The sequence below is a fragment of the Stomoxys calcitrans genome, chromosome 5 (assembly GCF_963082655.1).
Source record: "Stomoxys calcitrans chromosome 5, idStoCalc2.1, whole genome shotgun sequence".
Lineage (NCBI taxonomy): Eukaryota > Metazoa > Arthropoda > Insecta > Diptera > Muscidae > Stomoxys > Stomoxys calcitrans.
Genome location: NC_081556.1, coordinates 89,706,945 through 89,730,408, shown reverse-complemented (window position 1 = coordinate 89,730,408; position 23,464 = coordinate 89,706,945). Strand labels below are relative to the sequence as shown.

The following is a 23,464-nucleotide window of genomic DNA, read 5'->3' as shown; positions in this document are numbered from 1 at the left end:
AAAATTAATAAAAATTTTACTACATTCGTTTGACAGGGTTGATGCTCTGAGAGCTAAGATATGCGAGTATATAAACAATTTAAGGGAATTCTCTTTCTAGCGTTTTAAGAGTTAAAATTCTTCAAATTCCTATTTGCTTGCTATTTCTAAATCATAGAACTTCAAGTCGCTCAGTGTCAAAATGCCAATGTTTAAATTAAACTGCGTAAAATCTTCTCTGAGATGGTATTTCGTTATATAGGGTATATGCAAGGCGTAACGCTGTTAGCATTATGTCATCGAAGTAATGCCGGCAACTTTGTTACGACCAGACCGCGTAGCACATTTTTTAAGAGAAAGCCCCATCTTCGTGAGCTCTAAATTAAATCCAATGCATCTTTTTAAAAATGCTTTGCTCATCCACTCTCTTTAGCATATTTGTCATATATGTTTGAGTACGAGCTCTGAGAGCTGCGAAAGATCTACGTTGGTCATATATCAATTTTAGAATGGCTTGTTTAAAACAACCACTGAGCATAAATTTATAATGTGAAAAAAAGTTAATGGTTTAAATATTTTAGTAGTGCGCATAATTTCGGCAATAAAATTGGCATAAAATAAGCATTTTGACCACAGTGCTCAAAATGAAACAAGAACAAGTAACAAATAAAAGTGTGATAAGTTCGGCCCGGCCGAAACTTATATACCCTCCACGATGAATAGCATTTTCAAGTTCTTTGCCCGGGAACTCTTTGTAGGCAAACAAAAAAGAATTTCTATGCAAAGGAAGCTACATCAGGTTATGAACCCGTTCAGGTCACACCTTTTTTGGATGATGAGACAATATTGGAAGCCATTGGCCAATATTTCAGGGTAGCCCTATAGGTGCACAAGAAGTAAAATCGGTTAATCGGTTTATATGGGAGCTATATTAGGTTATGAACCGATTCAGACCATATTAGGCACGCACGATGAAAATAGTAGAAGAATTTACAATCCCAACCGACCTGCACTTGCAAGAAGTATTTGTGCAAAATGTCAAGCATCTTGCTTAATCCCTGCGAAAGCTAGCGTGCTCTCGACAGGCGGACAGACATGGCTAAGTAGACCTAACATGTTAAGATGATCAAGAATATACACTAGGACGGGTTGACTTTTTATACCCACCACCGTGGGATAGGTGGTATATTCATTTAGTCATTCCGTTTGCAACACATCGAAATATCAATTTCCGACCCTACAAAGTATATATATTTCGGATCGTCGTAAAATTCTAAGACGATTTAACGACGTTCGTGTGTCTATCCGTCTATCTGCCTGTCTGTCCGTCTGTTGTAATCACTCTAGCGCCTTCAAAAATTGAGATATTGGGCTGAAATTTGGCACGGATACGTCTTTTAGATGAACGCTGGTTAAGTTTTTGAACGGGCCAAATCAGACCATATTTGGATATAGCTGCTATATAGACCGATTTTCCGGTAAGGGTTCTAATGCCCATAAAAACATTATTTTTCATCCGATTTTGCTTAAATTTGAAACTGTTTAAGGCTTTCCGACAACTGACCGAAATATGGTTCAGATCGGACTATATTTAGATATAGCTATTATATAGACCGATCTCCCGATAAAGGGTCTGAAGACCATAAAAGCTTTATTTCTTAACAGATTTCGCTGAAATTTAAAACAATAGGTTATTTTAAGCCTCGCGACATCCGATTTGGCTGTAATTTGCAACAGCGGGTTATTTTAAGCGTCCCAACATTTGACCTAAATATAATTCACATCGGACTTTATTTAGATATAGCTGCCATATAGACCGATTTCCTTATAAAGGGTCCGAAGGCCATAAAAGCTTTATTTTTACCCGATTTCGCTGAAATTTAAAACAGTAGGTTATTTTAAGCGTCCCGACATCTGACTTAAATATGAATTAGATCGGTCCATATTTAGATATAGTTGTCATATAGGCCGATTTTCCGATAAGGGGTATAATGCCTATAAAAACTTTATTTCTTTACCGATTTCGCTGAAATTTAAAACAGTAGGTTATTTTAAGCGTCCCGACATCTGACTTAAATATGGTTCACATCGGACTTTATTTAGATATAGCTGCCATATAGACCGATCTGCCGTTAAAGGGTCTGAAGCCCATAAAAACTTTATTTTTTAAGCGATTTCGCTGAAATTTAAAACAGTAGGTTATTTTAAGCGACCCGACATCTGACCTATAGCTGTCATATAGGCCGATTTTCCGATAAGAGGGTCTAATGCATATATAAACTTTATTTTTTATCCGATTTTGCTGAAATTTGCAACAGTGGGTTATTTTAAGCCTCCTGACACCCGACCTAAATATGGTTCAGATCGGACTATATTTAGATATAGGTGCCATATAGACCGATCTCCCGATAAAATGACTGAAGACCATAAAGGCTTTATTTATTAACCGATTTCGCTGAAATTTGAAATAGTGAGTTTTTCTGAGCCTCACGATATCCGACCTTTATATGGTTCAGATAGGTTTATAATTGTATATATCTGCCAAAAAGACCAATATTTTGTTCTACAAAAAATACAATTCTAAGAAGTTTCTTCAAAAAAACCATGTATCAAAAATAAAATCCTAATCCTCACCTCTCGACTTCAAAATGTATTCCCTATTCTTTCGATATTCGATATTTGATATTCTTGTAATCAAGGTACAGGTCGAATTTGTAGTTCGATTATTGTAAGATTTTGTACAAATCAATTTTCTGGTCCAAGTACAAACGGTATAGACTTTGAACAAAATCCGTTCAGATTTGGATATAGCTGCCACATATATATTCAATCCGATATTGCCTTTTAAGGATCTTGTAGCCATAATTTTGATCCGATCTTTACAAAATTTTGCACAAGACGTTATTTTTAATGTTCCAACATGAGTGCATAGTTTTACCAAAATCGGTTCAGTTTTAGATATAGCTCCCATATCTATGTTTCAGCTGATATGGCATTTTTAAGGATCTAGTAGCCATAATTTTGGTCCGAACTTTGTTGTACAAAAGCAAAAAGATATATATAGGAGCTATATGTAAATCTGAACCGATTTTGATAAAATTGTGCACACATTTTGGGATATTAAGTAGAACGTCTTGTGCAAAATTTTGTAAAGATCGAACCAAAATTATGGAAGGATCTGAACCATATACGACACGGATGTCGAAAAGCCCAACATAAGTCACTGTGTCAGATTTCAGTGAAATCGGATTACAAATGTGCATCTTATGGAGCCAAGACTTTTAATCGGGAGATCGGATTATATGACAGCTATATCCAAATCTGAACCGATTTGGGACAAATTGAAGAGGGCTGACGAAAGACGTAATACAACTCACTGTCCCAAATTTCAGCGAAATCGGACAATAAATATGACTTTTGATGGCTAAAAACCTTAAATCGAAAGATCGGTTTGAATTGCAGCTATATCCAAATCTGGATCAATCTGGACCGATTTGGGCCAAATTCCAAAGAGGATGTCGAAGGGCCTAACACAATTCATGGTCTCAAATATCGGCGCCATCAGATAATAAATGTGCCTTTTATGGGTCCAAAACCTTAAATCGAGAGATCGGTCTATATGGCAGCTATATCCAAATCTGAGCCGATCTGGGCCAAATTCAAGAAGGATGTCGGAGGGCCTAACACAACTCACTGTCCCAAATTTCGGCGAAATCGAATAATAAATCCGCCTTTTATGGGCCAAAGACCTTACATCCAAAGATCGTTCTAATTAGCAGCTATATCCAAATCTGCACCGATCTGTGACATATTGCAGAAAGATGTCGAGGGCCTAACTAAACTCACAAATTTCGGCGACATCGGGCAATAAATGCGCCTTTTATGGTTCGAAACCTTAAATCGAGAAATCGGTTTACATGACAGCTATATCCAAATCTGGACTGATCTGCGCCAAACTGGAGAAGGATGTCGAAGAGCCTAACATCACTCACTGTCCCAAATTTCAGCAAAATAGGTATGGGGTCGGAAATATTTCTATGTGTTGCAAACGGAATGACAAAATGAATGTACCCCCATCCTTCGGTGGTAGGTACAAAAATTAATAAACGAAAAAAGTTAAAACCCCTAGATGGCGCTGTTTCTATTTGATTTGACTGAAATTTTCCTCAACGACTTCTCCTATGACTTTTAACAATCGTGCTAATTATGGTCTGAATTGGTTCATAACCTAATATAGCTCCAATATGTACCGATCTCCCAAATTTACTTCTTATCCCCCATAGGAAGCAATTCTTATCCCATTTCGGAAAACTTTAGCCTGAAACGGTTCATAATCTGATATAGCTCCAACAGCACAGCAATTCTTTGCTTATAAAGAAATGTCGGGCAAAGAAATTGAGGGTATAATATATTCGGCCCCGCTAAAATGAGCATACATTACTTACTTTCTTAAACATTTTTATACCCTCCATCATAGGATGGGGGTATACTAATTTCGTCATTCTGTTTGTAACTACTCGAAATATTCGTCTGAGACCCCATAAAGTATATATATTCTTGATCGTCATGACATTTTATGTCGATCTGGCTATGTCTGTTCGTCCGACTGTCTATCGAAAGCACGCTAACTTTCGAAAGAGTTCAGCTAGCCACTTGAAATTTTGCACAAATACTTCTTATTAGTGTAAGTCGGTTGGGATTGTAAATGGGCCATATCGGTCCATGTTTTGATTTAGCTGCCATATAAACAGATCTTGGTTCTTGACTTCTTGAGCCTCAAGAGGGCGCAATTCTTATCCGATTGAAATGAAATTTGGCTCGACGTGTTTTGTTATGATATCCAACAACTGTGCTGAGTATGGATCAAATCAGTCAATAACCTGCTATAGCTGCCATATAAACCGATCTTGAATCTTGAATTCTTGAACCTCTAGAAGGCGCAATTCTTATCCGATTTGAATGAAATATTGCACGACGTATTTTGTTATGATATCCAACAACAGTGCCAAGTATGGTTCAAATCGGTCCATAACCTAATATAGCTGTCATATAAACCGATCTGGGGACTTGACTTCTTGAGCTTCTATAATGGGCAATTCCTATCCGATTTGGATGAAATTTTGAATGACGTATTTTATTATGACTTTCAACAACTGTGCCAAATAGGGTTAAAATCGGTTCATAACCTGATATAGCTGCCATATAAACCGATCTGGGATCTTGACTTCTTGAGCCTCTAGAGGCCGCAATTCTTATCCGATTTGCCTGAAATTCAACATCAACATACGTGTTTATTATGGTCTGAATCGGTCTATAGTCCGATACAGCTGCCATATGAATCGATCTCTCAATTTAACTTCTTGAGCCCCCAAAGGGCGCAATTCTTATTCGAATTGGCTGACATTTTACACAGGTCTACAACATATAATTTAATTGTGGTTCAAACCGGACCATATCTTGATATCGCTCTAATACCAGAACAAATCTTTTATTTTATCATTTTTTGCCTAAGAAGAGAAGACGGGAAAAGAACTCGACAAATGCGATCCATAGTGGAGGGTATATAAGATTCGGCCCGGCCGAACTTAGCACGCTTTTTCAATTTGAATTCTCGTTTGGTAGCCCGAAAAATTGTTCGAGTTGCCGATATGACCATTATTCTACCCACAATGTGTCGTTAATAGCCATTCTAAAACTACTTTAATGGCAGGTAAGTCGTTTGATTACCACTGCAAAAATCAGCTAACCATATCGATATACCCAGTCCCAGTCATAAGAGTACACTCAAAAGCACACAAGGTCTTTCAGTCTGGAGTCATCGGTATAGCCGAGTCCGAACGGAGTACAGCAGAGCGACACCTCTTTGCCAAGTTTTCACATGGCAAAGTACCTCTCAAATGTCGCCTGCATTAGGAGGGGATAACAATGACTAAAAATTTTCTCTGAAGTTCTTGCCAGGTGATCTACGTAAATAGCCTTTTTAAGTAAATTTCGATGGGTGAAGTATGTTTGTGCTTTCCATCACTAACACATAATGCTGACCAGATAGGTTATAAATATATATATTTCTCCCACATCCTTCATCTTCTTTAAGATTGACTTTACATAACAAATGGCACACTTTATATCAACAAATGCTGCTATTGTATATTCCTTTATAGCTAGAAGACCTTCTATAAAGTCGGCTAGGTCATGAAGTCGTGATGTCGCCTAGGCCAGTAGATTTGCTCTTGCTATATGCATGATATTGCCAAGACAGGCTATCTCTAGGAATCTGTTGTATCTCATTCTAATACGAAGAGGGTATATCTCCCTAAGTCAGGGAACCAATTTGTAGGACACCAGGGTTTCCCTAACAGCTCTTTGCGGTTTAAAGAAGTCGAAACTTTTGTCGCTCAAAGAATTTTTGACACAGACACAAATTGGATAACAATCTCCGACATACCCATATCAGTAATAACCCCTTTGGCCCCAAGGTGTTTGTGTTTGTTGGAGTAGTTGTGTATCTAGAGTAAATGCAAATTTTGCAAATTTTGCCCATGAACATTCCTCTAAGGAACTGGGGCAAAATTCTCACATGATAAGGAGCCTCCTTTTTATAGCTGAGTCGAACGACGTGTCTTTCGAGAGAAGTTTTATATGGCATAGTACCTCACAAATGTTGCCAGAATAAGGAGGGGAAAACCAACGCTGAAAATTTTTTTCTTATGGTCTCGCCAGGATTCGAACCCAGGTGTTCAGAGTCATAGGCGGACAAGCTAACCTCTGCGCTACGGTAGCCTTCGTACATCTACGAGTAGTTCTGGTATTTCCTCACTGGACATTGCCCATAAGTTGCCTTATAGGAGTGATAGGTGTAGACGATAGGATCTTCCATAGCCTAGAAGCCTTGAATGTATCTTCTTCAGAGCTAAGAAATTTCATTTAGGATTTCTTTTGAACCTTTCAAAACCATTCCTTAGACCTACTAGTTCTGTCAACAACCATGGACGTTGTTGTTCTCCCCATTGGCCTGGTTCTAGGACTTGCAGACCTAAGTGAGTTGTTTAGGTTGTTCGTGACCCACCAACCTCCATATTAATGTCCTCCATAGTTTTTTAAGTGAGGTTTGTTCATTCATTCAAACAACATGACCTAGCCAACATAAATACAATACATTCGATAATAACTGTACACTTTTCATAGGTATGCTTTTTAACCTTTACCTTCAAGTATTGCTGATATGAAGTACCTCTTTCTTCCGTCATTGTTTGGCTCCTGAATGGTGTGGCAGTCGAAATATATTTCAAACAGATGAACTGTACGGCTAAAATTCAAAGTCATGGTCAGAAATAGCTTGAAAGCAAAAGCAGCAGTTGATAGAGTAGGTTATTATTTAAGATTTAATTGTCATTGCCTGAGATATGTTAAGGTTGCATACATTGTCAGCAGCCCAAAACTAATTCAATCATTACATTTTCAATGATGTATCAATTGCTTAATCATAACTGTTTTTATTTCTTTTTATCAATACATTTTATTTATGAGGTAATTAGGCCAAACATTTCTATAATATCTTACATTAAATATAATTTTTAATCTCTCTTCATGAGCGCTTCCAATACCCCAAGTTACTGCCACATTTATTGCAGATCACCTTTCGGCCAATGGAACGCCGTAAACAGCACTGATAGACTGTCTTAAGAGGGAAGAGTGGAAGGCAACTGAAAAAGAGAAATGAAATGTGGCATTATTAACAAAATATGATTTCTTAGGATATATACTCGTTAAATTTGAGGTAAAGATTGCATGACAGGTCTTTTCGAAATGATATCAAAATTATAAATCCTAAATTGTAAATCAATGGTGTTATTGGTCCATCATTTAATGTGATATATACAAACAGCTTATTATAACCGTGATTCGATAGCATAACTCCATATGAAAACAAAATAAAAGCGTGCTAAGTTCGGCCGGGCCGAATCTTATATACCCTCTACCATGGATCGCATTTTTTGAGTTCTTTCCCCGGCATCTCTTCTTAGGCAAAAAAGGATATAAGAAAAGATTTGCTCTGCTATTAGAGCGATATCAAGATATGGTCCGGTTTGGACCACAATTAAATTATTGTATATGTTGGAGACCTGTGTAAAATGTCAGCCAATTCGAATAAGAATTGCGCCCTTTGGGGGCTCAAGAAGTAAAATAGAGAGATCGATTTCTATGGGAGCTGTATCAGGCTTCAGACCGATTCAGACCATATGTTGATGGTCATGAGAGGATCCGTCGCACAAAATTTCAGGCAAATCGGATAATAATTGCGACCTCTAGAGGCTCAAGAAGTCAAGACCGAAGATCGGTTTGTATCGCAGCTATATCAGGTTAGTAGCGGATTTGAACCATACTTGGCACAGTTGTTGGAAATCATAACAAAATACTTCGTGCAAAAATTCATTCAAATCGGACGAGAATTGCGCCCTCTAGAGGTTCAAGAAGTCAAGACCCAAGATCGGTTGATATGGCAGCTATATCAGGTTATGAACCGATTTGAACCATACTTGGCACAGTTGTTGGATATCAGAACAAAATACTTCGTGCAAAATTTTATTCCAATCGGATAAGAATTGCGTACTGTAGAAGCTCAAAAAGTCAAGACCCAAGATCGGTTTATATTGCAGGTATATCAGGTTATGGACCGATTTAAACCATACTTAGCACAGTTGTTGAATATCATAACATAACACGTCGTACAAAATTTCATTCTAATATGATAAGAATTGCGCCCTCTAGAGGCTCAAGAAATCAAGATCCTAGATCGGTTTATATGACAGCTATGTCAGGTTATAAACCGATTTGAACCATAGGTAACACAGTTGTTGGATATCATAACAAAACACGTCGTGCAAAAATTTCATTCCAATCGGATAAGAATTGCGCACTCTAAAGGCTCAAAAAGTCAAGACCCAAGATCAGTTTATATGACAGCTATATCAGGTTATGGACCCATTTGAACCATACTTGGCACAGTTGTTGGACATCAAATAAAACACGTCGTACAAAATTTCATTCTAATATGATAAGAATTGCGCCCTCTAGAGGCTCAAGAAATCAAGATCCAAGATCGGTTTATATGATAGCTATATCAGGTTATAAACCGATTTGAACCATAGTTAACACAGTTGTTGGCAATCATAGCAAAACACGTCGTGCAAAATTTCATTTCAATCGGATAAGAATTGCGCCCTCTAGAACTCAAGAAGTCAAGACCCAAGATCGGTTTATATGGCAGCTATATCAAAACATGGACCGATATGGCTCATTTACAATCCCAACCGACCTTCACTAATAAGAAGTGTTTGTACAAAAATGTTAATCGGCTAGCTTTACTCCTTCGAAAGTTAGCGTGCTTTCGACAGACAGACGGACGGACGGACGGACAAACTAATGGACGGACGGGCAGACGGACGGACGGACATGGCTAGATCGACATAAAATGTCACGACGGTCAAGAATATATATACATTATGGAGTCTCAGAGGAATATTTCGAGTAGTTACAAACAGAATGACGAAATCAGTATACCCCCATCCTATGGTGGAGGGTATAACAAGTAAAAAGGCGTTAAGTTCGGCCGAGCCGAACTTTGGATACCCACCACCTCGGGTATATATGTAAACCACCTTTCGTCCAAATCCGGTGAAAAATCCATAACTTATGCCCCAAAGCAGCTTTATTGAAATATGTTTCGATTTGGACTAAATACTATTAACAACAAGTCATTGTTCAATTCTGTATAATAAAATATTGACTCTTTTCGTAGCTATATCCAAAAATAAACGACATCCATCTATAATTGGGACCAAATCAGTCCGAACTTAGCACGCTTTTGCTTGTTATACCCACCACCGATGGATCCATCCATCGGTCCCAATTATATATGGCCGGGTCGAATCTAAGCAACCCACCGCCATGGTGGGTGGGTTCCCAATTCTAATTTCTCTCTATATACCAAATTTCTGTCAAAGCAGCAAAAATTAAAGCTTTTAGGAACCGAACAATGATGATCGAGAGACCGTTTTACATGAGAGCTATAACAAGTTATAGACTGATTTGGACCGTATTTGGCACAGTTGTAACAGAACACGGCTCGCAAAAATTTCAGCCAAATCGGACCAAAACTGCGGCTTCCAGGGGCTCAAACAGTCAAATCGGGAGATCGGTTTATATGGGAGCTATACCAGGTTATAGACTGATTTAGACCGTTTTCAACAAAGTTGTTGGAAGTCAAAACAGAACAACGCAAGCTCAAATTCAGTCAAATCGGACAACAATTGCTGCTTCCAAAGGCTCAAGAAGTCAAATCGGGAGATCGGTTTATATGGGAGCTATACCAGGTTATAGACCGAATCAGACCGCACTTAGCACAGTTATTGGAAGTCATCACAGAATACGTCATGCTAAATTTCAGCCAAATCGGACATAAATGGCGGTTTACAGGGGCTCAAGACTTCAAATAGGGAGATCGGTTTATATGGCAGCTATATCTAAATCTAATCCGATATGATCCATTTGCAATCCCCAATGACCTACATAAACATTTAGTATTTTTGGGAAATTTCAAGTGGCTTGCTTTACGCGTTCGACCTCTATCGTGATTTCGACTGACGGACGGACATGGCTAAATCGACTCGGATAGTCGAGACGATCAAGAATGTATGTACTTTATGGGGTCTAAGAGGAATATTTCGAGGTGTTACAAACGGAATAGAGTGAAGGAAGGCGCAGCAGAGCAGGCCCTGTCCAGCTAGTAGGTTATAAATACGCTTGTAAGGGACTTGTACCCTAAATAGTTATAGATAAATATAGTCCGATATAGAAGATTTTAGGTTCGGATATTTATGGGTCTAATTAGGCTTATTGTTCCGAATTTAAACGAAATTGGCTGGTAAATTGAGCCTAAATCTGCAGCCCCCACAGCTCCTGGTACAACTAACTGTTTCAAATTTCGCCGAAATCGTAAAAAAAATTGAGCTTCTTTCTGCTTAAGACCCTAAATCGCCAAATTGGTCTATGTGGCAGCTATATCCAAACATAATCCGATTAGGCCTTTTCAAGAACTTAACCAGCGTATAGAAGAAATACGAGTCTATGCAAAATTTCAACTCAAAATCTCAATTTTTAAAGACTGTAGCGTGATTACAACTGACGGACACACGGATAGAAACACGGACGGACAGACACACACACAGACTAAAATCATCTTAGAATTTCACGACGATCAGAAATATATACACTTTATAGGGTCGGAAATGGATATATCGTTGTGTGACTAAATGAATATACCCCCTATCCTACGGTGGTGGGTATAAAACAGTTAATTTTCACCTCTCGTATCAACTTTTATAGTAATCTCCTGGTTTCTACCATTTCGATAAATCGTCTAAAAAGTTATGCAAATGCGACACTGGGTATACAAGCCAATCTTAGCACACTTTCACTTTATAACAATCACCTCTCTCACTTACCATGATAATAAAGTCTCAAATCGTACGCTATAGGCATCCAAGCGCTGATGACAATCGGGACAATACATTTGACGCAAACAGCTGATGCTAGGACTCTCCAGTTTCCGTTCACACTCGTTGTCACTTCCTTTACCCTTAACACCAGCTATTGTGGCATATTTCGGTTGAGATTTTAGGCGAAGCTGTAAGGCGCGATCCTTTAGATCGTTGATGCTGAAAGATTTTGTTAGGCAGGGTGAATCGTGCAAAAGTTTGGCGGCATCCATTTCGCCGGCTATTTTTGCCAATTCGGATGAACTCAAATTGACTTCGACCATATCGTTGTCATCGATCATTGTGATCACTTGGTTGCTTTTACTGAATGTGGTGGGGCCGAGATGAAGTTGAAGACTGAGTGTGGCTCGCTGGTTGGCTGGCTTGATTGGATTTGCTTGGCGTTGATGGTTTAATTGAATTTTGTTTTTCGTTTTTTTTTTTCTAGTTTCAAAAGTGAGTGTAACTCTTTGCCGTGACCCAATTAATATGGAATTGAGCGTAATGTTTTGCATTGTCTTTCTTTTGCCGCATGAGTTTTACATTTACGAATTTAATTCCGTCTCTAGGCTAATGCTAATGCAGAGCAACTACTTTATGGATGTCATAAAGTTTTAACTTTAACCGAAGCGGTCGTCTAGAGCGCTGTCCAAATCTGTCTAACAACAGCGAAATAGGTTACCCCACATAAGCTTAGTGCAGTACCTTAGCAGTTAAATGAATGACTCTCTTTTATTGCTGGTGTTGGCGTCGCAATCATTGTGTGTGTGGCTGGTTTTTGAACCCAAGTTAACCGTTATTTTGATTCGTGTCTTTTATTTAAATGTCATTATTTCTCAAAGGTTTTGTTCGCACTCATTTGAGGCGCAGAAGAAGTGTGCGAGCTTTATGGTGTTGAGCTTACTTTCGTTTTTATGTCGTTTATACAAAGAAAAAATGCATCCGCTCACCTGTTGGATTTAATATGCATACCATGTCGCTCGCTTTATGTGTTTTGATGGCAAAAGCTAGCTCATCAGCTTTTACCGAACCTTTTAACATTTTAAAGCTACATTTTCCATTGACAACAGTTAGAGTGAATAAAGCTTTTTCTGGGAAGTATAAAATATCGCATGCGATAATATTTGAGCTTTATAACTTCCTTTATCAATCTTATGACAGTGAAAATAGGAGAATTTAATAAAACTTTTGTATTTTTATAAAGGGTTTTCCAATAGGGATTTGACAATGTCAGGTTATTCGGTATACTCAACATTTTCACCTTGTTGGTTGGGTTTGGAGCACAAATAAGACATTCAAATCTGGGGCCTAGTATCTAGGGAAATGAAAACTGATTGAAACAATGACTAAGAAAAGTTTTGCATAAGCGGAAAAATGATAACGAAAATCGAATCATAAATGCCTTCGTAAATGGGAAACTAAGAACTTTGACTAGGCCAAATATTGGAAAAATTAAAAATCAAATATCACAGGAGCTAGAAGCGGACTTTTTTGTAGAGATTTTTGAGCGCATTTTACAATTTTGGAAATAGGACCACAAATAAAGATTTGTCAGTCTGAAGAAATGTTCCAAATGATGACGTGATCAATTTAAGTGGCCTGCCAAGAGGAACCTGGGTCACCTGGAGCTTTAAAATGTTGCTCATAATATGGTTTACACCTCAGATACACGTATCTTTACTCGTCCTCATTTCTATCATACGGTTCATTTGCTATTAGTATGGGTTGCAGGGTGGCAAAGAACTGCTTATAGAAGCCCTGACTGGTCATTGCAATGTCTGGTCCCTAATGTCGCGCTGATAACCGAGAGAGGTCGACCTTTTGTCTCACTGTTCCACAATTGTGAGGAGAAGAGTCATTGTAATAGGTGTACACCTCTTTCCGTGCCTGGATTCCCTACAGGCACTCAGCCCTCTTGTTATTCAGGAGTTCTGTGTAAGTCTGCTTTGGCTGAGTTGACCGAACATACTCTCACCGACTGCCTACTTTTTTTTATGTGTATTGGTTTCAATAATCTGTCCTTCTTGCTGCTTGGTACAGAGCTATGGTGTATCTATAGGTTTTTCTCCGTATTAATCTCCTCTTCTACCTTCTTCTAGAGCGAACACAATGGACCTTAGATTTTCGAGAAAAGCAGCTACAAACCGAGGTTACTAGGTTTTTATTATAATTAGTCAATATTGCTTCCTCATTTAAAGTTAAAACAATTGCTAGCATACTTGTATATATATTATTGTATTTATAACAAAATCCCGGGTCATTGGCTAGGTTTATTTTTATGCCACCACATTGAACCAAAGAAATGGTGTTGACTATAGTATTTAAAAAAAAAGCGCAAAAAACATGTTTGTACACTTAAAGTTCGGGTAATTATATAGGTATTAAATAAAAAGTTAGACAAAAACCAAGTAAAAGCGGGCTAAGTTCGGCCGGGCCGAATCTTGGGAACCCACCACCATGCATTCTGCTAAAATATGGGAGCTATATCTGGTTACAGACCGATCTGGACCGTACTTAACACAGTTGTTGGAAGTCATAACAGAACACAACATGGAAAATTTCAGCCAAATCGGACAAAAATTGCGACTTCCAGGGGCTCAAGAAGTCTAACCGGGAGATCGGTTTATATGGGACCTGAGCCAATATGGCTCATTTGCAATCCCCAACGACCTACATCAATATTAAGTATCTGTGCAAAATTTCAAGCGACTAGCTTTACGCGTTCGACCGCTATCGTGATTTCGACGGACGGACTGACGGACATGGCTAGTTCGACTCAGAATGTCTAGACGATCAAGAATATATATACTTTATGGGGTCCTAGATCAATATTTCGAGGTGACACAAACGGAATGACTAGATTAGCATACCCCCATCCTATAGTGGTGGGTATAAAAAACGCCATCGGTACTTGAACTTAGACGTTTTCGTCCATTGTTAAACCAAAGGAATAGGAGAAAGAAGATATCTTCTTACTCCTACCGTTGAACAACCCAGATCGGGTGGTCAATGCCTGATCCTACCGATCACTGTTTGCCTCTTGGTCTGGCTCTAGGACATTAACGAGTCTTTAAGAGCTTTTGTGATTCGCGTGATCATTATATCTATATCCTCCGCAGTTTCCACTGCGGAATTTGTGCCGAAATTTATCCCCAACCGCAGTTCTTCTGTTTAGCCGAGGTACCACTTCTGCAGTATTTTCTCCAAGGCTGAGAACGGAGAATACCAGGCTGAGATCAGAGAAATTGCTGTCACCCAACTCTTTCCAGTCACGTATCCTTCCACTTATATTCTCCGATATAACGGTTGCATCTGGTAGCTCTTACCTTTTTCTGGTAATAAAAGTCGGTTTATTTCCTTTGTTACAAATCGTCAGACTGCAGCTTATTATATAATCGAAGCTTCCCTAAATCTGTTGATGTGCTTTAGCATCACTTCCCACAATGAGAGTCGTTTACCCTGCAGAAGCTTCTTTTAACAGCAAATTTAATAACGGCTCACGATGTCAAGATCCGAAATCGGTTTATATGAAAGCTATATTAAATTATGAACAAATTTGGACCATACTTAGGCACAGATGTTGGAAGTCATAACAAAACACCTGATGCAAAATTTCAGCTTAATCGGAGAAGAATAGCGCCCTCTAGTGGCTCAAGAAGTCAAGATCCGTGATGGGTCCATGTTTTGATAAAGCTGCCATATAGCTTTATCAAAACATGGACCGGTATGGCCCATTTACAATCCCAACCAACCTACACTTATAAGAAGTATTTGTGGAATTTTCAAGTGTCTGGCTTAACTCCTTTGAAGATTTTTGAAATCGGACCACAAACAAAGATTTAGCAGCCCCAACAAATTTTCGAAATATCGAGGTGATCATCTTTAGGGGCCTGACAAAAATGCCAGGACAACCTAGGGCCTTAAAATTTTGCATCCAAGACCGTTACATGCTTGTTATATCTCTTATGATATTAACACTAGCAACGTAGGATTAACACAATACGCACTCCGTGATTACCTGAACCTCCACCTGCACAACCATATTATGTCCAGGCAGTCGGCCAGTAAATTCCTCATATTAGAAACAAAAACCCACCTTGTCCTCTATCTTTGGCCCATACGTGTAGAAAGAACTAACAGATGGCGATACCAGAGTTCCGTTAATCCAAGACCCCAAATGTCGTCTTAGGTATCCCATTCGAAACCTTTTCTCATCCATCCAGGGTTCCTATCTTCGGCTTGATTATTTTGCCGTGGGAGGATTGGTTCCATCTTCTATCCACTCTTCCATTGTCTGAGGTCCCAAAGCCGCATTGGCCGTCTACGGACGGACGACTAAGAATATATGCGCGTACATGTGGAGGTGTTACAAACGGAATGACGAAATTAGTATACCCCCATGCTATGGTGGGCGATATAAAAAGAAAATGCCTATTTAATGATACCACACCACGATAGGTTCCACTTTTTATATCCTACACCACAACTGTGGTACAGGGTATTATAACTTAGTGCATTTGTTTGTAACACCCAAAAGGAAGAGATATAGACCCATTTTCAAGTATACCGATCGACTCAGAATCACTTTCTGATTCGATTTAGCTATGTCCGGCTGTCTGTCCATGTTATTTTGTGTACAAAGTACAGGTCGCAATTTCAAATTGGTATGGGCATGTTTTTCGGTCTAGCGACGAAGCCTATTGAAATTGAAAAAAATTGGTTCAGATTTGGATATAGCTTCCATATATATGTTCGTCCGATTTGCAGTAATACAGCAATTAAATGGTCGTTTGTTAACCAATTCTGTCGAAGTTCTGCAGGAAAGTTTTTTTAATAGAAATCGGTTCAGATTTCGATATAGATCCCATATATATGTTCGTCCGATTTGCAGTAATACAGCAATTAAATGGTCATTTGTTAACCGATTCTCTCGAAATTCGACCGGAAGGATTTTCCTACGATTCTCGATTGAACTGTTGAATTTCATAAAAATCGGTTCAGATTTGGATATAGCTCTAATATATATGTTCGTGTGATTTAAAGTAATACAGCAATAAAATGGCTTTTTCATAACCGATTCTCTAGAAGTTTGGCAGGAAGGATTTTCTTATGACTCTCGACATAAATGGTGAATTTTGTAGAAATCGGTTCAGATTTAGAAATACGTCTCATATAAATATCGCCCGATTTTCACTCCAAGACCCACTGCAAGCACTTTTATTGACCAATCTTCAAAAAATTTTGTACAACGGTTTCCTCGACGGTTTCCACAATATCCATAAAGTTTGGTCGAAATCGGTTCAGATATATATTAGTCAGATTTTGGATAATTTGTTGTTTTTTGTCAACCGTTGTTATTACATTTTGAACATATTGGGTTGTCCAAAAAGTAATTGCTGATTTTTCATATAGTCAGCGTTGACAAATTTTAAGCAAATTTTAAGCATTAATCGAATTGGATCGTCATGTAACTGAGCGTGAGATAGGAGAGAAGTTAAATATACCAAAATCAACCGTTCATTATCACACAAAAAGTCTTGGACTGGTGAAAAAGATTGATATTTGGGTACCACATGTTTTGAAAGAAATTCATTTAACAAACCGAATCAACGCTTGTTCACCTTATGCACCTTAAACGCAATGAATTCGATCCGTTTTTAAAACGAATCATAACTGGAGATGAAAAATGGATTGTTAACAATAACGTTAGTCGAAAACGATCATGGTCCAAGCATGGTGAACCAGCTCAAACCACTTCAAAGGCTGATATCCACCAAAAGAAGGTTATGCTGTCTGTTGGGTGGGATTGGAAGGGTGTGGTATATTTTGTGCTGCTTCCAAGGAACTACACGATAAATTCGGATGTTTACTGTCAACAATTGGACAAATTGAATACAGCCATCAAGGAGAAGCGACCAGAATTGGTCAATTGTAAAGGTGTCATATTCCACCAGGACAACGCTAGACCGCACACATCTTTGGTCACTCGCCAAAAACTGAGTGAGCTTAGCTGGGAACTTTTGATGCATCCACCATAGCCCTGACCTTGCACCATCAGACTACCATTTATTTCGATCTTTGCAGAACTCCTTAAATGGTAAAACTTTCGGCAATGATGAGGCTATAAAATCGCACTTGGTTCAGTTTTTTGCAGATAAAGGCCAGAAGTTCTATGAGCGTGGAATACTAAATTTGCCAGGAAGATGGCAAAAGGTTATCGAACAAAATGGCAATTATATATTTGATTAAAGTTCATTCTAAGTTTTATTAAAAATGCATTTACTTTCTTTTAAAAAATCCGCAATTACTTTTTAGGCAACCCAATATTAGCTTTGCTCGAAATTTAATACAGGAATTTTAATAATCTATATGGATACATCAGCCGAGATCCAACAAAATTGGTTCAGAATTAGATGTAGCCCCCTTTTGTTTTTATAGGGTAGGTGTAGGTTATTAAAAAGTCGGCACCTCCCGACTTTTGCCTTTCCTTACTAGTTTGATTAATGAATGAGTGGCATGCCACAGTAAAGTAGAGGTTGGCATGTCCATCTATGGCGTAGAACGCCTGGGTTCAATTCATGGCTTGAACAATCAGAAAGATTTTTTCAGCGGTGGTTATCCAATTACAAATGCTCTCGACATATAAAAGGTTAAAAACTTCTCTAACATGTGGTATGGCTAAGCGGCAAGCAGTTGGACTCGCCATAAGGGAATATATCGCCATAAATAGGAATACACTCATTGACATGAGAGAAGTATCCCCAGTTCTGTAATGGAATTTTTATGGGAAATATATGTAGAATATATATGTGTCAGTAAAAGTCATTATGCAATGGCTCCAATGTTACCAGAGATATTACTAGATCTTTTCAAAATTTTACACTGTTTCAAATACAGGGTGAAGGATAAATTCTTGGAACCGATTAATGAAGAATGCAAAATCAATAAATCATCCATACGTACTGTTGTGGCCATAAAATTTATTTTATGGCATTTCTTATATGTTTAAGCTTAACTAACCGTCATTGCAATTCCTTAACATTTTTTTATTTTCTTTGCATTTCAATGTCAGTTTGCAACACTTCTCAAACCACATATTATTACAAATATAACAGCTTATTTCAAAGAAGCTGAAGCTTGTCTGTCAACCCCTAATAAAAGCATGTAGTAAAATATCCAGAGATCAAGTCTTTATTAAACATTCAAAGTATAAACAGGATCACGAAGTTCTCGGCCAGTTGAAACAAAACAAAAAGAATTACAAAGAATACACTAAATACTCATCTTTAAAACAATTTAAATTAATTATGGATGAAATAAATCCTGCAGTGGGAAAGCAGCCGCTATTGGTAAAAAATATTGTGCCTCCGGAAATACTAACATTCGGACCGAATCCAATTCATATACTGTGCCCCTTTTGTAATAAGAATGTAATAACTACTGTAAAGCGAAAACATAAATGGGTTCACATCTTGTATTCGCTGTGCTATTTATGCATGTAAGTATTGTCACAAACTAGTTTGGTACAAAGACGGTTCTAATTATACCCTCCACCATACTTACTTTAATTTAATTGGCTATAATAGAATATTTGTTCCACTAGCCGAATGTAGAATAGCGTTCCAAGCGCCTCGATCTTCTGCGCTCATTCTTAAATCTCTGAAACCAAGTTTCGAGGTGTCCCCCACCACTTGATCTTTCCATTGGGCTTTTGGTCTTCCCGGTTTGCGTGTACCATTGTGTTTGCCTTCAAAAGACTTCTTTGCTGGAGATTCTTCATCCATTCTGACAACTAGACCTAGCCAACGCAGCCGTTGTATTTTGATGCGTGTAACTATGCTATCGTCGTCATACAGCTCGTGGTTCATACGTCGCCTATATTGTCCATTAACGCTAACAGGTCCATATATTTTACAAAGAATCTTTCTCTCAAATACTCCAAGAACTATCTCATCAGCTTTCACAAGTACCCTTGCTTCAGAACCATATAACAGAACGGGTAGTATCAGTGTCTTGTATAGTGTAATCTTCGTCTGTCGAGAGGTGGCCTTGTTTCTAAACTGCTTACTTAGGCCAAATTAGCATCTGTTTGCCAGTATTATTCTTCAATTAATCTCAAAACTGGTGTCATTCGTTTCGGTTACGGTGGTGCCGAGGTAGATGAAGTTACTGACTGTCTCAAAGTTGTGGTTCCCAACTTTCTCCATTTTTTCGGTTTATAACTGCCATATAAACCGTCCTGGGTTCTTGATTTCTTAAGCTTCTAGAAGGTGCAATTTTTATCCGATTTTTCTGAAGTTGGGCCCGAAGTGCTAAGTATGGTTGAAATCGGTCTATAACCTGATATAGTTGCCATATAAACCGATCTGGGATCTTGGCTTCTTAAGCCTCTGGAGAGAGCAATTCTTATCCAATTTGGCTCTTTCTATGACCTTTAACATATGTATCTAATATGGTCTGAATTGATCTATAGCCTGATACAGCTCCCTTTAAACCGATCTCCCAATTATTCTTCTTGGGTCCCTACAAGGCGCAATTCTTATCGGAATGAACTGAAATATTACCAAATGACTTCTATACGGTCTTTGACATTCAGTTCATTTGTGTTCCGAATCGGACTATAACTTCATATAGCTCCAATAGCATAACAATTCTTATCCATTATTCTTTATTTGCCTAAAAAGAGATACCGCGCATAGAACTCGACAAATGCGATCCATGGTGGAGGGTATATAAGATTCGGCCCGACCCAACTTAGCACGCTCTTACCTGTTTTTAAATATCTAGGTCGTGGCAAAAATCTGGGACAATCTAGCCATGTCCGTCCGTCTGTCTAATGGCATAATGTTAGTCTTTAATAAGTAAAGACGGACTAAAGTCCGGCAAAGACGACCATTTTATACCCTACACCACATTGGATATGCAGGCTTTTAGTCGTCGAATTTAAAATTTGCTTAAATTTCATACATAGAATTTCGATCAAAATCCATACAAATTGTAGGAGTCATAGAGTATATGTGAACCAGCTTATAGATCGACGGATTAATAGGTTAGCAACCGCCTTAAAAGTGAAAATCGGGAGTTGCATATATATGGGAGCTATATCTAAAACTCAACCAATTTATATGAAATTCACCAGTAATCAGAAGAGTTATAGGAGAAACCTTCATGTCAAGTTTTGTGAAGATCGGTTAACAAATAACTAAATTATTAAGTTTCATTCAAAGTCGGACGAAAATTTATATTCAATAGCTATACTGTGAATCATATGGCAATCCTTTGTGTCAATTTTCGTATGAATCGCAACATATCACAAAATGATTGCAATATTAGTCCAAATCTGACGAACATATATATGGTAGCTATATCTATATCTGAACCGATTTCTTTGAAATTCACCAATAATGCCGAGACTTATAAGAAAATATCGCTGGCTTAGGTGTATGTCCATAGAATCGGTCTACAAATGACGATGTAAATGAAATTTTAGTCCAAATCGGATGAACATATTGTAGGAGCTATATCTATCTCTGAACCGATTTCTATGAAATTCGCCAATAATGTTGATACTTATAAAGGAATAACTCGTGCAATAGTTTGTGAGAGACGGACTACAAATGACGATATAATTGCACTTTTAGTCCAAATCGGACGAACATATATATGGGAGCTATATCTAAATCTGACCCGATTTCTATGAAATTAACCAATAATGTCAAGAGTTATAAAAGAACCTCTCGTGCAATGATATAAATGCATTTTTAGTCCAAATCGGACGAACATATACATGGGAGCTATATCCAAATCTGAACCGATTTTTATACCCACCACCGAAGGACGGGGGTATATTCATTTTGTCATTCCGTTTGCAACACATCGAAATATCCACTTCCGACCCTATAAAGTATATCTATTCTTGATCAGCGTAAAAATCTAAGACGGCCTAGACATGTCCGTCCGTCTGTACGTCTGTCTGTTTAAATCACGCTACACTCTTCAAAAATAGAGATAATGAGCTGAAACTTTGCACAGATTATTTTTTTGTCCATAGGTTAAGTTAAGCAGGTTAAGTTCGAAGATCCATAGGTTAAGTTAAGCAGGTTAAGTTCGAAGATGGGCTTTATTGGACAATATCTTGATATAGCCCCCATATAGACCGATCCACGGATTTAGTGTCTTAGGCCCATAAAAGTCTCATTTATTTTCCGATTTTGCTGAAATTTGGGACAGAGAGTTATGTAAGGCCCTTCGACATCCTTCTAATATTTGGCCCAGATCGGTCCGGATTTGTTATAGCTGGTCTCTCGATTTAATGTTTTGGGCGCATAAAATGCATATTTATTGTCCGATGTTGCCAAAATTTGGGACAGTGAGTTGTGTTTTGTCCTTCGACATTCTTCTTCAATTTGGCTCAGATCGGTCCAGATTTGGATATAGCTGCCATATAGACCGATCCGCCGATTTGCTGAAATTTGGGATAGTGAGTTGTGTAAAGCCCCTCGACATACAATACTTCTTCAATTTGGCTCAGATCAAACCAGATTTGGATATAGCTGTCATAGAGACCGATCTCTCGATTTAGGGTCTTGGGCCCATAAAAGGCGCATTTATTGTCCGATTTCGCCGAAATTTGAAACAGTGAGTACAGTTAAGCCCCCGACATATTTCTGCAATTTAGCCTAGATCGATCAATGTTTGCACATAACGGCCATATAGACCGATCTCCCGATTTATGGTTTTGGGGCCATAAAAGGCGCATTTATTGTCCGATTTTGCCGAAATTTGGGACAGTGAGTTGTGTTGAGCCCTTCGGCATCATTCCTCAATTTGGCCTACATCCGTCCAGATTTGGGTATAGCTACCATATAGACCGATCTCTCGATCTAAGGTTTTGGGGCCAAAAAAGGCGTATTTATTGTCCGATTTCGCCGAAATTCATGGAAGTGAGTTGTGTTGGCCCTTTAATATTTTTTTGAATTTGGCCCAGATCGGTAAAGATTTAGATATAACTGCCATATAGACCGATCTCTCGATTTAAAACCTTGGCCCATAAAAGGCGTATTTATTGTCCGATGTCACCAAAATTTGGGACAGTGAGTTAAGGTAAGTCCCTCGAAACACTCTGCAATATGGCACTGATCGGTGCAGATTTGAATATAGCTGTCATATACACCGATCTTTCGATTTAAGACTTTGGGCCCATAAAAGGCGCATTTGTTGTCCGATTTCGCCGAAATTCGGGACAGTGAGTTGTGTTAGGCCCTTTAACATTTTTCTTGAATTAGGCCCAGATCGGTGAAGATTTAGATATAGCGGCCATATAGATCGATCTACCGATTTAAGGTGTTGGGGCCATAAAAGGCGCATTTGTTGTCCGATGTCGCCATAATTTGGGACAGTGAGTTGTGTTGGGCCCCTTGACAACTTTCTGCAATTTGGCCCAGATCGGTTCAGATGACTTGTTAGGTTTTTCGACATCCGTGTCGTATATGGTTCAGATCGGTCTTTATTTGAATATGGCTACCAAAAAGACCAATATTTTGTTTTACAAAATTAAACAATGATTTGTACTTATTAGACCATTCAATATCCCTGTCGAATTTGGTTCAAATCGGTCTATATTTCGATAAAGCTGCTATGGGCGCATAAATTAGCTAAATAGCTTAAAAATAATTTTGAAAAGTTCTTGTTCTTCATATACTTAATATATATGTTTGTACTTAATAAAATATTACAAATTTCTTTCTTTTATTATCAGATGCTGCTGTCTATCGTTTCTACCAGTATATCGGAATTTTGTATGCACTACCTATCACATCTGTCCCGAATGTCATATTTTTCTTGGCTCAAATGAAAATTCAATATAACAGAATAATCCATTATTGATGTCATTTTCTACTTCCGTTTAAGTACTTGGTCATTTAAAAAAATCAAAGAAAATGAATTTA

General features: G+C 38.2%; 1 protein-coding gene across 1 annotated transcript; it reads right to left on the bottom strand.

Annotated features, from left to right (window-relative positions):
- Window positions 1–7,521: 7,521 nt before the first annotated feature.
- Window positions 7,522–12,335, bottom strand: LOC106088017 (uncharacterized). Its single transcript, XM_013253295.2, has 2 exons — window positions 11,484–12,335; window positions 7,522–7,682 (listed from the first exon to the last, which is right to left on the bottom strand). The coding sequence occupies exons 1-2, from the start codon at window positions 12,029–12,031 to the stop codon at window positions 7,565–7,567; spliced, it is 666 nt and encodes a 221-aa protein (XP_013108749.2). The 5' UTR covers window positions 12,032–12,335; the 3' UTR covers window positions 7,522–7,564.
- Between the last annotated feature and the right edge of the window lie 11,129 nt (window positions 12,336–23,464).